Source organism: Bolinopsis microptera, chromosome 11 (assembly GCF_026151205.1).
Source record: "Bolinopsis microptera isolate Bmic1 chromosome 11, MBARI_Bmic_1.0, whole genome shotgun sequence".
In the NCBI taxonomy this organism is placed as follows: Eukaryota; Metazoa; Ctenophora; class Tentaculata; order Lobata; family Bolinopsidae; genus Bolinopsis; species Bolinopsis microptera.
In genome coordinates, this window is record NC_087082.1 from 10,359,135 (window position 1) to 10,376,788 (window position 17,654).

General features: G+C 41.1%; 1 protein-coding gene across 1 annotated transcript; it reads right to left on the minus strand.

The window, feature by feature from the left end:
- Window positions 1-3: 3 nt before the first annotated feature.
- On the minus strand, window positions 4-17,584 carry LOC134822601 (WD repeat-containing protein WRAP73-like). Its single transcript, XM_063833727.1, has 12 exons — window positions 17,474-17,584; window positions 14,718-14,843; window positions 14,325-14,468; window positions 8,379-8,564; window positions 7,121-7,216; window positions 6,799-6,915; window positions 6,504-6,635; window positions 6,173-6,277; window positions 1,205-1,307; window positions 981-1,067; window positions 680-750; window positions 4-302 (listed from the first exon to the last, which is right to left on the minus strand). Exons 1-12 carry the CDS (start codon window positions 17,558-17,560, stop codon window positions 219-221), a joined length of 1,338 nt encoding a protein of 445 aa, XP_063689797.1. The 5' UTR covers window positions 17,561-17,584; the 3' UTR covers window positions 4-218.
- Between the last annotated feature and the right edge of the window lie 70 nt (window positions 17,585-17,654).

A 17,654-nucleotide genomic window follows, 5' to 3' on the forward strand; every position in this document is an offset into this window, starting at 1 on the left:
GGATTAGTAAAACTTGGGATTAAAAAGTTGTTATTATTAGAAACATAAAATGTATAAACATTATCAAATAACTGCTTCATGCAAAATGCATTAAGCTACCAAAAATTGTCGCAGTCTTGTCAATGCAACAGATTCCACTAAAGTTGGATAAGATATTAACAAATAATATGAACTATGTACAAATTTTGCCACAAAACCATCAGTTTAGTTTTGGAAGATCACTCAAGAAAACCAATACAGAAATTGTCCTTAGCCGAGAGTAGTAGAGCATTTCCATCGCTTGACCAGTTTGTGTGATTCACCTGAAATAAACAGCACATGTGAAACAGTTACGTACGATATTTAACGTATATCAGTCGTTTGAGTAGCAGTGGCGTAACGAAGGGCCCCGCTGTGCAGGGGGGCGCCAAATCGTCGTTTGAATGTGGGACAATTTCGAAAACTTAACTAAAGTACTAGCAAAACTGCGCGTTTTGCTCTAAATACACACTTTTTTAGAGATTTTACCGGCGTATCCTCTAAAATCACCTAATTTGTTCATTTTTAGGGAGGGGCACCAAAAGGGGAGGGGGCGCCAACAGGTAACGTTACGCCACTGTTGAGTGGTCAGCCTACTGAAAAATAACACGGTCCTCTCGAATCAAACACTTTCATGAAATTTTAATTTGAAACTACTTACATTAACCGAGCACTCTGCCGGAAGTTCAATAATCCAACATCCGTCGTACTCCCACATACTGACACTGCTATCTGAGAATAAAACACAAATTTAGATGCTAATAATGTACACTCCATAGCAATAGCAAATAGGTTTGAACATTGTAAGTCCGGAAATTGCAATATTTTGTAGTAAAATATAAACTCAGGCAGAAAATTGCGCTCACCATGTCCTAAATCATTAATTTGACGTGTGGGGAAGTAATAATTATTTTGATCATAAAATATTCCGGCACAGTATTTTAAATTAAATATGGACCCACCTCCCGAAGCCACTATCAGTCTCAATAAGTGAGGATGCCAAGCGAAAGTTCTGGGGTTGTGCACAAACTGGAGAACAGCTGTAATACCTGAATGATACAGTCAGAAAGCTGCAGCAGATATCCGATTTGAACAGTATTATCTTCGATTAATTTAAGCTAATCTGTAATCCATATTTGCAATCAAAACAATTCGAAATCATGTGCACACCTTATCTGGAACTTACTTTTATCGGCGATACTCCAAACAGTAATGGTGTTAGGGTTGGAGGCATCTAGAACAGCCAAGTGTGAACTGTCGTGGGACCATTTAATTGCAGTTATACCGTACTGAAAAGTACGCGATCAATTACCGGTGATATGATGTTAAATTAAACAGTACCACGGATGCAGATTGCAGGTTCAATTATTACGATTAATATGACTCAGCTGTGTTAACTGGCTTGCCAGGTGGATATCTGATTCTTATACAGTTACACCCTATTATTCATTGGTCTTTGGAACCGATATGAACAATGAATATTTAAATCATGACAATAAGCCAGCCTTTATTATGTTATGAACAAAACCTGCTGTTTCAAAGTTGAAAGTCGAGCATCACTTGATCGAATCAACAATACTGTTCGATACATGGCGCGGCGAATACGCACCCAAATTGCGCCGCACACGACTAGTATAGTAGTGGATATCGCGCGTTCCAAATAAAAATTGCAGAAGACGTTTCCTTGAAATGTGTATGCGATTTTGTATGCGATTTGCGCGCCGCACGTACGTTACAATATTTATATTTGTAGAATTTATGACGGTAACCCTCCAGAAGTCAAAATAAGCTGCTCGTATATTTATAGACACTATGATATGAATAACTAAATAACACCTTGAAACCAACTTGGAACCACATCCAAGGGCCGCACCGACCCCAGAAAAGCTATAATTCAAGTCAAAAATCTTTACTCGGCCCTGTATGTGATTTGTGTTCCGGGGTAGTGGACAGATGTTTTAGTGGTTGAATAGCTAGTAACTATCCCAAACCATCATAAAAACCAAGTTTTGTTTCGACCTCTCAAACCACTCAGGCCACTCCCGGGAGCCACGCCCATCCCAAAATAGCTGAAATCCAGCTGAAATCCCATACAAATTCAGACTGAGAATCTTTACCCCCGTATGCGATTTATGTTCCGGGGTAGGTGGCCCATTTTTTAGTATAAAAATGGGTACTACCTATCCCAAACCATCATAAAAACCAAGTTTCGACCTCTCAAACCACTCAGGCCACTCCCAGGGGCCAAGCCCATCACAAAATAGCTGAAATCCAGCTGAAATCCAATACAAATTCAGACTGAGAATCTTTACCCCCGTATGCGATTTATGTTCCGGGGTAGGTGGCCCATGTTGTAGTATAAAAATGGGTACTGCCTATCCCAAACCATCATAAAAACCAAGTTTCGACCTCTCAACCCACTCAGGCCACTCCAAGGAGCCACGCCCATCCCAAAATTCCTGAAATCCAGCTAAAATCCAGACTTTAACATCTTTACCCCCGTATGCGATTTATGTTCCGGGGTAGTTGGCCCATGTTTTAGTATAAAAATGGGTACTGCCTATCCATAACCATCATAAAAACGAAGTTTCAACCTCTCAAACCACTCAGGCCACTCCCAGGGGCCACGCCCATCACAAAATAGCTCAAATCCAGCTCAAATCCCATACAAATTCAGACTGAGAATCTTTACCACCGTATGCGATTTATGTTCCGGGGTAGGTGGCCCATATTTTGGTATAAAAATGGGTACTGCCTATCCCAAACCATCATAAAAACCAAGTTTCGACCTCTCAACCCACTCAGGCCACTCCCAGGGGCCACGCCCATCCCAAAATTGCTGAAATCCAGCTAAAATCCAGACTGAGAATCTTTACCCCCGTATGCGATTTATGTTCCGGGGTAGGTGGCCCATTTTTTAGTATAAATATGGGTACTGCTTATCCCAAACTTTGCCCCAACCCCTGTAGCTTTTCTGGGTTAGGCGTGGCCCCTGGGAGTGGCCTGAGTGGGTTGGGAGGTCGAAACTTGATTTTTATGATGGTTTGGGATAGGCAATACCCATTTTTATATTAAAACATGGGCTACCTACCCTGGAACATAAATCGCATACGGGGGTAAAGATTCTCAGTCTGGATTTGTATGGGATTTGACCTGGATTTGAGCTATTTTGGGATGGGCGTGGCCCCTGGGAGTGGCCTGAGTGGTTTGAGAGGTCGAAACTTGGTTTTTATGATGGTTTGGGATAGTCAGTACCCATTTTTATACTAAAACATGGGCCACCTACCCCGGAACATAAATCGCATACGGGGGTAAAGATTTTCAATCTTGATTTTACCAGGATTTCAGCTATTTTGGGATGGGCGTGGCCCCTGGGAGTGGCCTGAGTGGGTTGGGAGGTCGAAACTTGATTTTTATGATGGTTTGGGACAGGTACTAACTATTTAAAACCCTAAACCTGTTCCAAATACCCCGGAACACAAATCGCATACAGGGGTGAAATCGCATACAAATCGCATACACAAATCAAGGAAACGTGCTCTCAAAATTGTAGTAGACCCTTTCCAGAAGACGTTTCCTTGAAATTTGTAGGGGATTTTGCGCGCCACACGTACGTTACAATATTTAGCATTGTAGAATCTACGACGGTAGCCGACAGAAGTCTCACCAAACTGCTCGTATTCGTAGACAAGAAGATATGAAGGGGGGGGGGGGGGGGGGGGGGCAATGGCATAAATGGAGAAAATGGAGAATTACTCATAGGTTTTTCCATTTTCTCCATAGAAATAGTCTCCATTTTATGCCATTTTATGCCATTGAAAACCTGAAAAATTTAGAATTTCGAAAAAAATTATTTAAAAAAAAATATTTTCGGCCAATATCATGAAACATGGAAAAAAGTGGTTTTCAGAAAAACTTTGAAAAATGTTGACTTAGAAAATGTTCGGTCCGAGTCATTTTCGATACGTTCCTCCCGTATCGAGAGCTCCCGATTCCGAGCTCGTGTTGCAAAGGGGAGGCCTGCCTTCCGAGATCGCATTACCTCGAGTCCAAAATTGTGTATCGAGGGGAAGGTGTGGACTTCGAAAAACCGAAAAAATATTTTCGGCAAATAATGAACAGGGTAGCATGAAACGTGGAGAAAAGCGGTTTTCAGAAAAAATTTGAAAAATTTTGACCGAAAAAATATTTTCGGCTTATAATGAACAAGGTAGCATGAAACGTGGAGAAAAGTGTTTTTCAGAAAAACTTTGAAAAATGTTGACTCAGAAAATTACCCCTCGGTACACAAATTTGGACTCGAGGCTTCCCCTGGTAATGCTATCTCGGAAGGCAGGCCTCCCCTTTGCAGTGCGAGCTTGTTTCGACTTTCGAGGATGTAGGTCTCACTTCTCAGTGCCTATTACTCTCCCCTATTACTCACTCCTGCTGTAGCCTGTAGAAATAACTTTACACTAGGCTTGAGTAATTATGAGTTTGCCTGAAGTGTGCCTCTACTAACCTAGTATAAGCATCTAGTAGCCTACTATGAGCTTTCATAAGCTTGTTACGCCCCTAGTTAGCGTAAATAAACATGTTAGGATGTCCAATTTAGGTGTTAAATGGTGTTAAAGATGAAATTTCGAAGACAAAATTCATGGCATAAAATGGAGAAAATGGAGAATTACTCATGGGTTTTTCCATTTTCTCCATAGAAAAAGTCTCCATTTTATGCCATTTTATGCCATTGGCCCCCCCCCCCCCCGATATGAATATAACTAAATAACACATCAAACCCCACTCAAAATAGTTCCCTAAAATGCAGACTGAGAATCTTTACCTTTGTAGGGGATTTATGTTCCTGGGTATTCTTTTTGGTATGACTTACTATCACCACTCATACGAGGAATGTGTTAAATCAAAGAATATTAATGTTAATTTTTTTTCGAATGAAGGTTCATTATCGCATTTATTTGATAGTTTTGATAATCAGGTCGAGCCAAATTTTATAGAATTGTATTTGGCCATTCAAATTACGTTTGATCTGAACAAATGAGAGTTTTAGCTTCTCAGATGACCGAGATACGAGGCATAACGAGTTTATTCATTACGTGTGATCAGGTGATTGGATTACCTGTTCAGGTGATTAGGTGACCCCGTTAAATTACAAGGAAACCCAATTAAGGTGTCCTATCACATAATCACCCGATCAATTTTGTTAACGAGATACATAAAATGCTTGATAACTTCGTCATTTCATATCCGTTTGGCTTCAATTTTTCAAATCAGATGCAGCAATTAATTATCTACAGTTATTTGAAATAAATGGGCGCCTAGAATGTCCGGAAAGAACAATATAGGTGATTTAATATTATATCGGCGTAAAATATTCAAATTTTCGAACATTGGCGACGGAATCCTCGAATGAGTAGCTGTTACAGCATGCCATCTGCAAAATTACAGGTCTATAATATGAAACACGATGGTGGTATTTAAGACCCAACGTATTTAACATTACTTTAACCCCACCCCCTGTAGCTTTTCTGGGTTAGGCGTGCCGCGTGGCCCCTAGTGGCGGCCTGAGTGGGTCAAGATGTCGAAACTCGGTTTTTCTGATGGTTTGGGACAGTTACTAGTTACTTAACCACGAAAACTTGTGCCACCTACCCGGGAACATAAATCTCATACAGGGGTAAAGATTCTCAGTCTTGATTTTACCTGGATTTCAGCTATTTTGGGGTGGGCGTGGCCCCTGGTAGTGGCCTGAGTGGGTTGAGAGGTCCAAACTTGATTTTTCTGATGGTTTGGGTCAGATACTAACTATTTAACCACCTAAACATGTTCCAAATACCCCGGAACATAAATCCCCTACAGGGGTATAGATTCTCAGTCTTGATTTTACCTGGATTTCAGCTATTCTGGGATGGGCGTGGCCCCTGGTAGTGGCCTGAGTGGGTTGAGAGGTAGAAACTTGATTTTTTCTGATGGTTTGGGTCAGGTACTAACTATTTAACCACCTAAACATGTTCCAAATACCCCGGAACATAAATCCCCTACAAGGCTCAAATCCCATACAAATCCCCTAAAAAAATCAAGGAAACGTGCTCTCACCCTTTCTGGGTCTCGTACTGATCATAATACAGTTCATGAGCAAGGTAGGAAATATAAAGTTTACCTTTTTTACTCGCTTTTCTTTCGCAGTATCATTCGTTTTTGTGGAAGTCTTCTTTTTAATGACAATTTCCGCAAACTTCATATCAATATGATCGTCTGTAACAACCTGTAATCAAGACGATTAAGACTCATAAAAATTAAAATCCAGTGATGGTAGGACGGCCCTTAGTGAAATGATAAAATTCAAGTTCAAATACTGGTTAAGGAGAGTAGGTAAAACGAGTAGGGAACCATCGAAAAATAAAAAGGTGGAGTGATATTCAGTACAGCGCTAAAGTTGGGTAGTATGAGTAGTTTTAAAATTAAGCGAAGGCAACAACAATTATACATGCCTGGAACTTGTGTTCCGGTGGTGACTGAAGTCTTTCCATGACACTGTTTCCTGACATGGCGCTGTGTACTTCTCTGTAGAATTGTACAGCTCTGCCAGATACTGATTCTGGGATCAGCATCTCTCCTGCAACCTGACAGTATGTTTACTAAACATTGTTTAGTCTCAGTGATGGAATGTAAATTGTAGAATGGAATGTAAATTGTAGAATGGAATGTGTAAGCAGATGTTAGCATAACAAGTAGCACAATAGCTACAAAGTCAGCTGAACAGACAGACAGACAGACTGTACATACCTTTCTATTGGTCCTGTTGATAAGGTAGAGATAGTGAGTGTGGGTCCCCAGAGCGATATATTGTCCACACGGCGACCAGGCTACACACTGTAAACCCATACTAATCGGCTTCTTTACCTGGACAATAGTTTACACTCATTTAAAAAAAATTGTTAATTAATTTATTCTGTTACTTCAGCAATTACAACAGCCACATGGCTACAAAGTATTACCGGCCAATATGAAAGGAAGCTGAAGGATCTTAAACATTTAACTTGGTATATTATCATGCAATATTTCACACAAATAATATTTAAATTTAAAATTAAATCAATTTAATTACCTCGTGAGTGAAAAGACATGACCCATCTAGTGAATAGATGTACAGCCTGTGGTCGAACATGTGATCCCATATGCACAACTCTAGGTTAGACGGACTCTGAAATTTAGTAAATATTTTGATATACAGAGAATTTAAATTATGCTTACGTTTTACATTTCTCATAGCCTAACCACCGAAATTGTAATCGTTGAAAGATAATTATCCTCTATAATATGTACATAAGTTGAATAAATTTAAGTTTAATCATAACTCAAAAACAAGACACTCCAATAGACTGCAGTGGTGGACGACGCTTTCCCCCGAAAGGTACCGTCTACCCTCTGGGGAAAGCGTCCTTTATCGCGCGGCACAAGATAAGGAAAACACTAAACAAGCTGCACAAGGTGACCACGTGACTTGCCACCGTGAGTTGGTAATTGCTAGTAACCGTGAAAGGTGGGTATTATACCACAATTATTATACAATTACAAGTTGTGAGGTGTTAGAGGTGAGACTGTGGTTTAAATTGCTACATGGTTGAGAAATTTGTCGCACCCGTAGACTGATGTCTCTAGTCTTAACATCTACTGTTAATTAAAACAATGACACAATGGTTGCGAGGTGCTAGTTTAAAGCGTTCTTGTTGAATTATGCAGCTTAACCTTATTCCCCCGAAAGATAACTTTGACTCACCTGATGTTTTACATCAATTTGCAAGATTTCATTACTAATACTATAATTTAATGGACAGAACGACCCTGGAAAGTACTCCCAACTCTTCAGCAGAAAGCTATTAACAGCTTATATATTTTACTATATAATATTATATATACTTGGTCTTCTTCAGTTGGTCTTCTTTACGTGGGCCACTTATTTGTACTATATAGTAGTGTTTTAATACTACTATATAACAAATAATTTAAGGCTCTAATGATGTAGTTTTACGAAGATTTCAAGCCTTACGTTGTGTGTTTCCCTTTGTGTCCAGAAGCATTGTAAGGAAGGAACACGTGACTCATTACATTGGAACACGTGACTCATTACATTGGAACACGTGTCTCATTACATTGGAACACGTGACTCATTACATTGGACTAGGAGCTAAGGAGAAAGGACTCAGTATACCTATCTATCACGCACCTGTTTTATTGTTTACTGTTTTATGTAATGCCGCCTTTTTTTATCATCCTTCGCTGAACAGTCCCGCTAAACTGCCCTCTGCCGTACTGTTATATACCCCATAAAAAGCTTGAAAACATAAAGTGAATTTTAAACTAACCCATTCGAATCCAGCTGCATCTATAGTAGGGAGTTTGAAATGACTTGTAAGTTTCCAAGTGCGAGTGCTAAGAACAGCCACGTAATCGTTGCACTCCATTCGCTCGATCACCGCCAGGTACTTACCATCACCACTGAACCGATATAGGCTTCCTTTAGGATTCTTGACAAACATCTGGGTCGCAAACTGAAACAATACAAGATAATTACATTATTATAAAATTGTCTTTGCAGTAAAAAAGAGTAGTAATTATTGATCATCGAATAAGACCCAATAGCATTACACAATTTAATTGGATACAACTACAGTTAGTTCACAGTAGAGTTGCTGCATAACTTATCTATGTGTGATTTGTTCTGGAATGGTCCGTATTAGTTCACTGAATTCGTACCCTGATATCGTTGTTCGTATTGATATCACTGTTTAGTGTTTATGAGTATTTAATAATATATCTTAAAAATTTTGTTACGGTTATTTTGCACCCATTTACCATTTAGTATTTTGTAAGTCATAATAAACACACGTGCTTATTACGGTTATGCATTTATCCTATGATCGACCAGAAGTCAGAAAACCTGTGGACATTATATATTTTTCAGATCATATGACGATTGACGACTAATATATGCCACATTTTAGTTAATGACCTAATGACCTATTGCAATATATGTAAATATTGCGTTTGTAGCCTGTTCAAAACAAGTACAGTTATACTATACCGAGAGCCCCAATTTACTGTGCTCATTTCTTTCCCTCGATCTGTAGCCCGTGTTTGGCTAGTTCTTGTGAGACATAAATGGTGGTGATGTGAGTACATGATGTTTTAGCAACAGAATCCTGGCCTCGGACCTCGAATGAGTAGTTACATTATGTCATTTGCTAAATTACAAGTCTGAAACATTCTAAATGGCCATGTTATTAGCATAAACGTTTGGGCAGTGAATTTGTGCCCCAGTATCATCAAATTCCCAAAATTACATAATATGCCCGGTGAGAAATATTGAGCCATGGCCTTCTAACCTGCTCAGTGCTCAGTGCACTATGCTTTGTTGTTGTTTCTATGAATAATTATTAGACCTGTTGGGAGGGGTTGTATTAATCTATTTAATTTACAAAAAGATCCTAAAAAGATCCTAAATCTTCGTAAATTTCCCAGTGATTGAGGTGGACGGAGAAACTTACCTAACCCACATAAATATAGGGCTCTTCATTTAGTACGGCATTTCATGGAGCTCTTAATTTAGCAAGATGATGTTATACTAGTTGAGCAACTAATAATCCCGTGAAGGCGCCATTCTGGCTTATATGATGGCTATTTAGTATTTACATGATAACATGACATGATGGCTACAGTTTATGAAATAAGAATATACATAAAGTAACATACATAAAGTAACATAAAGTAAGCTTAACATAATTACATTTAACGTAGCAGAACTGCTACGTATTCAGTATTCAGTATTCAGTATTCAGTATTCAGTATTCGCCATTCGGGGGTCCCCCTTTGTCGTGCAGTCCTACTATTATAATGATCAGATCAGTAACGCTTTGCCTTGTTTGTTTGTGGGCAAATTGTAAGCACTGCAGTCTTTAATCGTGACGACATGATCTTATTATCTTGTGACCAGAGAAAAACATCAAGACACACGCTGTAATATTTAATATTTAACGAGTTAAACAACTCACACGTACGTTACCAAAAACTATCCCAAAATCTCATCAACGACTCCGCAAATTTATTTATAATTTATTGGAAACTTCGGCCTTGTGTCTGGATTTGGACACGTATTAGTTGTAGTGCATCACTGAACATACAACTTTTTAAGTTAGACAACTTTTTAAGTAGACTGTCCCTCATCACATAGAGACGATATAATGGATATAATTAGTTGGTTCACAATTATAGTGGTATGTCAACAAATTCCGCCTTAGTAGCCCTATAGCACTTTAAGTTGTTAGTGGGATTGGTCATGATGCGATGAGGGAAAGTCTCGACTGACTCTGAAAACACAAATACTCGACTGACTCCTAAAACACAAAGACTTGCAACTTATAAACATTAAAGAGTTTACCGATACAAAACCAACGCTAATAAAACTTTGAAGGAGAGCTAAATTTGAGCTAGAATATAAAAAAATTGCCACACGTTAAATGCATATCTGATGAGGGCGGCAGTAGTATAGTTAAGGGGACATATACAAAAAGCTTTTATGCCCTGGCCCTGCTGTTAACTTCATATTAAGAAAGTATACATAAAAACAATAAGATTTGATCCATTAAAAATTATTTTTGAGAGTACTCACTTTCGAAAAAATAAATATTTTCTTTTTCGAAAGTTTTGAAAATTTTGAGAAGTCTGTCACTGTAATAACGATATTTCAGTCATTTTAAACGTTTTTTGGCTGTTTTCACTTACAATCCGTACAAGAAGCCATTGAAAGGATTATATAAATGAACAATAAATGACGAAGTTACAGACCAAACAAGGTCTAAAAAAGAAAAATTGAAATTTTTGCCTACTGTACTTCTAAACTCTAAAGTTGTACATTTCACCAATCACCCGGGTCAGCAGATATCGCTTCAAAAATTCTTCTGAGTGTAGCTGATGATCATATCAAACATTTTGGAGTAGGATTTCTCTCAGATTTGAGTTTTAAGCTATGAAATGTGGCCTCAAACGACTTAGTAAAATTCATAGTAAAAAAGGCAGATTTAAGGCTTAAAATGCCTATAACTCAAAAAGTATCAGCTTTTTTGAAATAATTTTTACAGAATCGTAATCAGCTTGATAAGACGAATCTTTTAGTACCAAATAGGTGCTTTTAGAAGACAAATTGTCTTAAATAATTTTCTAGCTCGAACACAAGGGTCCCTGTATAAATTTTGTACAAATGTCTTTACAAATTTTGTGTCTTCAAGTATTATAAAAACAAAATGGGGGAAAAATGGGGAAAGCGGGATGAGGATTGGAAAATTTCCTCATCCCCCCCTCTTCCCACACAAAATTGGATATAATCTCGTATAATACACCACTGCACTAAGGACTACAAGCAAAAGTGTGAGATTTTAAAGCGATTTTTAAGAGATTTTAAGTGTGACATTTTTCCTAAGGTTCTAAAACTGGGACGTTATATATATACATAATCAATGTAGTAATAAGGACGTGCCATCAATTTTATAGACCACTCTTTCTCACTGTTATAAATATGATATTCATAACAGTACTTAATACATACTGCTAACGACTGGAAAATATTGACGACTGAGGACTTGTTAGCTATCTGTCGGTATTAAGATAAAGTTGTTGTTATTTGGGAGTTATTATCTGTGGAAAACAGGTGTTCGAACTACCTTTTTCTGCACACATGGCTTTCAGTACTGGGTAGCTGAATATTATGTATTGTTATTATATTTTTAGATCTTTTAGTTTTTGAACGAACAGCAACACAGCATGTTTTAAAAAAGCTAACTTCAAGCAGTGCTATGAGCTATCATGAATTATTCTTCAGTTTGTTTGCTGTCTGTTAATAGTGTTAATTAGTCAATCAGTTAACTGCAATTCAGATGATATTCAGACTACTTCAGATTTGAGTAAAGTTTTATAATAATGATACTCAGATCAAATACATTGTTAAATACGACCATAAAGTAATTACTCTACAACAGACTCCCTAGCCGCAGACATCGATACCATTCCTTAATGATTTATCCATATTATTCTCGAGCAAGATATTATCCTTAGTAAAACAATTGATCATATAAAGATATAATTGCGTGATATTTCGTGAGCCTGGCTCTCCGGTCTCCCATAACATCCTCCTTCACTGTCTGGCACAACCAGTTAATCTAACTGTCTTTAGTCCTAGAGGAAAGGCACGTGCTCGATTTTAGTTTCTGGTTACGCGTGTCCTGTTTTAAGGAGCCAAACAAATACATATCATTACATATCATTTTTATTTTTGATTTCTGAATAAAATACCCGTAATTTTGTATAGTCATTTTCTGGTGGTAATTTTTATCGACGATTTTCTCTGGTCGAACTATTGAACAACCTCACACATAAATACATTATCATCTGATCTGGGCCGACGATGATCTTAACTCCATTATAAATAGAATTTCCAAAACTACATTTAAATTACAATGCATTATTAAGTTATCACAACTGTCATTAGTCCAGACGTGAATTGCAGTTGTTCGATCACCCGATCAGTTACGCTGTATTTATCTTATAAATTGTTTCCTATTCAAAACTTTTAGTAGCACTATTTATTACCAACATACTAACTGTTTATTACAATAAGTTTGTTTCAATCATTAAATAAACATAACAACATTCAGACCAATAACCATGGAAAGTTTGCGCGTGTTACCAGCCCCTCGTCCCACCCCCAATCCGGCAGCTGACATCACCCTATCCTCCATAATAGCACTCCTCGCACTGTGCGGTGTTATCACCAACACAATATCCTGCCTCTACTTCCTCTCAACCCGCAACTCCGCCCGGAGCGCTAACAGCCGCTACTTCAAGCTCCTCTACGCTGCCATCAGCTCAGTAGACACCCTGATATGTTTGCTGCAAGTTCCTGTTGTTCATTCTCTGTACACGAAGAGGCACAGCAGCGCGTACATCTTCAACAGCACTGTTTTCATGTACACGTGGACCGCAGTCTGGAGGGGTGCCACCACTACTTCTGTGTTTCTGGTGGCACAACTCAGCGCGTCTCGTCTTGCTCTTTTAATGTCATCCCAAACAAGGCTCCATGTCTCACTTATTTGGTTACCTGCTGTTTCTTTCTCTGTGATAGTGCTACTGGTCATGATACCCGCTCTTACCCAGCATGTAGACGTGGACTTCCTCCCCGGATCTAATGCAATTCCAGGAATGTACGGAACTATGCAAGGTGTGGATCTGATCCAACTTTTCATGTCCGGGGACCCAGTGCCCGCTGCCATGATCCGTAATGAAAATCTCAACAACATTGTTTGGTCCTGTCTTTCAGGAGTACCCCTCCTCCCCATCTCACTGCTCTGTGCAGCTTCAGTCTGGTACCTGAGCAGAGCCGCGCGGAGAGCCAAATCCCAGAAGATGCAACATCACCAGCACACCCACGCTACAATAACAATAGTGTGTGTTACCGTGCTTTATATAGTGTGTAACGTCCCGTATCTGGGCTTTCTCGTTAACAGACTCTACCGAGCTGATCAACTGGAGGAGTCACTCTCGTTACGGGAAGTAGCTGACACTCTGAACCCCAGCTACTTTGAGAAGTACTATTTCAAGATGCTCCTGATCTGTTGTTCTGTGGTGAACAGTAGTCTTAACCCTCTCCTCTACCTCTGGAGAATGTCGTCCTTTAGAAACTTTATCAGACGATCTCTACGATTGTCAGGATCTGAGGGGTCTGTGAGTTGTAACTCTAATTCTTTCTCGGTCAGATCAGATTACGGTAAAGAGTTGGCCGGTAGAGGTCTCCCTGGACATATTGTTGTGCTTTCTAATAAAAATACAGCGGGTGTTGAGAAAATTGTTTCCGATGAGTGTTCTGTTAGCAGATTATAGAATTATTTGAGTGAATTTTTACATACGATTCCTTTTACTTCTCACCTGTTCAATAACATATTGCGTATTTTATTGTGTGTACTTTCTAGCCCGACCAACCAACATTTAAAAGTGTTTAACCAGGCTATGATATTAGATTGCATATTTAACATATCTAATATATATTTAACATGTTGCGTATTTGTACCATCACGTTAAGTGTAAATACTGATAAAAACTTGATTTCAGGAAATTAAGTATACGAATTTGTAGAATAGTTGGATTATGTGTTAAGAATACGACTAGGGACTAGGGACAGGTGGATTATGTGTTAAGAAGACGACTAGTGACTAGTGACTAGTGACTAGTGACTAAGGACAGGTAGTATGCCCAGTACCACTCACCTCAACAGCCCAGATGGTGATGAAGACAGAGAACTGGTGGAGGACGAGGAGGTGTCTAGAGTCCGGGGACCAGGTGACACTGTCCACACCTCCGTTAGTCTCAGATATACAGCTCCTCCACGCAGAGTCTGACATTGACCACAGCTGGGGGAGAGTGCATTTTGTTATTTTCAGAATTCATTTTGAGAACGAAAGTGTTATGTTGACCATTCTAGTATTGTTCGAAGAGATTTGAATTTTCGATGCAACAAATCAATTATACATAATATAATAGACAGTGGACACTGAACAGTTATCACAATAATCCCGAAAGCTTCTGAACAAAATCTTTAAAATACCAAAATTATACAATTCCAGAAATTACGAAAATATTGAAAAAGCACGAGTTATTACCTGAATTTTGTTACCGCTAACAGAAGCAAGATAGTTGGAGTCAGGAGACCAGACTATATCTCTGACGGTGTCGTAACATACCCACATCTGCAGGAGTTGTAGCGTGTTCACGTCGCGGACCAGTACCTGCACATTTGTAGTGGTCATGTGACAGCTCTCAGCCAATCAGAAGACAGAGCGAGATTAGAATTCCACTGTACAGTTGAAAATGAACGTTTCGTAAGGGGGAGCGGAATAATAGTTCTAATTTCCCCATAAAGGGGGGGGGGGGGGGGGGGGGGGGGGGGTGACATGTCTCCAATGTCTCCAATGTCTTTTGTCTTTTTTGAAAAGATAGGGTGCAGAGACATGTCCTGGAGACATTGGAGACATTGGAGACACAGCTTTTGGAGACATTAGAGACATTGGAGACATTGGGGACATTGGAGACAAAGCTTTTGGAGACATTGGAGACACTGGAGACGTAGATGTATGATTGGAGAAGGAGGAGGATCTAGGAGGAGGATGATCCAGGAGGAGGACTCAGGAGGAGAAGGAGGAGGATGAGGACTCAGGAAGAGGACTGAGGAGGACTGAGAAGGAGGAGGACTGAGGAGTACTGAGGAGGATGGCTGAGGAGGATGGCTGAGGAGGATGGCTGTGGAGGATGGCTGAGGAGGATGGCTGAGGAGGATGACTGAGGAGGAGGACCTAGGAGGAGGAGGACCCAGGAGGAGGAGGACCCAGGAGGAGGACTCAGGAGGAGGAGGAGGACTCAGGAGGAGGACTCAGGAAGAGGACTCAGGAGGACAGAGAAGGAGGAGGACTGAGGAGTACTAAGGAGGATGGCTGAGGAGGATGACTGAGGAGGATGACTGAGAGGGAGGAGGAGAACAATGACTGAGGAGAAGGAGAAGGAGGAGGACCTAGGAGGATGAGGACCCAGGAGGAGGACTCAGGAGGAAGAGGAGGAGGAGGACTCAGGAGGACTGAAAAGGAAGAGGACTGAGAAAAACTGAGGAGGAGGAGGACTGAATAGGAGGAGGAGGAGGGGGACTGGGGGAGGATGGCTGAGGAGGATGACTGAGAGGGAGGAGGAGGAGGACTGAGGAGGAGGAGGAGAAGGACTGAGGAGGAGAAGGAGGAGGACCTAGGAGGAGGAGGACTGAGAAGGAGGAGGACTGAGAAGGAGGAGGACTGAGGAGTACTGAAGAGGATGACTGAGGAGGAGGAGGAGGAGAAGGAGAAGGTGGAGGAACTAGGAGGAGATGAACCAGGAGGAGGACTCAGGAGGAAGAGGGGGAGGACTCAGGAGGAGGACTTAGGAGGAATGAGAAGGAGGAGGACTGAGGAGAACTGAGGAGGAGGAGGAGGAGGACTGAATAGGAGGAGGAGGAGGGGGACTGGGGAGGACTGAGGAGGAGGAGGACTGACGAGAAGGATGAGGAGGAGGACTGAGGACTGAGGAGGAAGAGGAGGAGGATGAAGAGGAGGAAGAGGACCCAGGAGGAGAAGGACTGAAGAGGAGGATGAGGATGAGGACTGAGGAGGAGGAGGAGGACTGAGGAGGACTGAGGAGGATGGCTGAGGAGGATGACTGAGAGGGAGGAGGAGGACTGAAGAGGAGGAGGAGAAGGACTGAGGAGGAGAAGGAGGAGGACCTAGGAGGAGGAGGACCCATGAGGAGGACTCAGGAGGAGGACTCAGGAGGAGGAGGAGGAGGAGGACTCAGGAGGAAGACTCAGGAAAACTGAGGAGGAGGAGGAGGAGTGAATGGGAGGAGGAGGGGGACTGGGGAGGACTGAGGAGGAGGAGGACTAAGGAGAAGGATGAGGAGGACTGAGGACTGAAGGGGAGGACTGAGGAGTACTGATGAGGATGGCTGAGGAGGACGGCTGAGGAGGATGGCTGAGGAGGATGACTGAGGAGGATGACTGAGAGGGAGGAAAAGGAGGAGGAGGAGAAGGACTGAGGAGGAGAAGGAGAAGGAGGAGAAGGAGGAGGACCTAGGAGGAGGAGGACTCAGGAAGAGGAGGAGGACTCAGGAGGAGGACTCAGGAAGAGGACTCAGGAGGAGGACTGAGAAGGAGGAGGACTGAGGAGAACTGAGGAGGAGGAGGATGAGGACTGAATAGGAGGAGGGGGACTGGGGGAGGACTGAGGAGGAGGGGGACTTGGGGAGGACTGAGGAGGAGGAGGAAGACTGACGAGAAGGATGAGGAGGAGGACTGAGGAGGATCGGGAGGACTGATGATTGAGGAGGAAGAGGAGGAGGATGAAGAGGAGTAGGAGGACTCAGGAGGAGGAGGACTCAGGAGGAGGAGAACGACTGAGGAGGACTGAGGAGGAGGAGGAGGAGGAGGAGGAGGAGGAGGAGGAGGAGGAAGAGGAGGAGGAGGAGGAAGAGGAGGAGGAGGAGTCTCCAAAAGCTGTGTCTCCAATGTCTCCAATGTCTCCAAAAGCTGTGTCTCTAATGTCCCCAATGTCCCAAATATCCCCAATGTCTCCAATGTCTCCAAAAGCTGTGTCTCCAATGTCTCCAATGTCTCCAATGTCTCCAATGTCTTTGTCTTTTTCGAAAAGATAAGGTGCGGGAGACATTGGAGACATGTCACCCCCCCCCCATAAAAGTTTCCATATCAATTCTATGATTTTTAATCGAGTCAGATATTTAAATAATACATATTATAACTGATACGGACAACCATAATAAGGTTGTCCGTATCAGCAGCTTTAATGAACAGATCTTATACAATTTAAAAGCTAAATATCACTACCTTCGACCCGTTAGCATTGGCCACCATCTTCCCACATTCCGAGAACGCCGGAGTGACGGAGTTCTTGAACCTTTTACTGAAGTTCATCCTACAACTAACTACCTTTTCTTATTATATTATGAGATATTATGTATAATTAGATAATATTATTATTAGATAATATAATGTAGAATCGGAAATT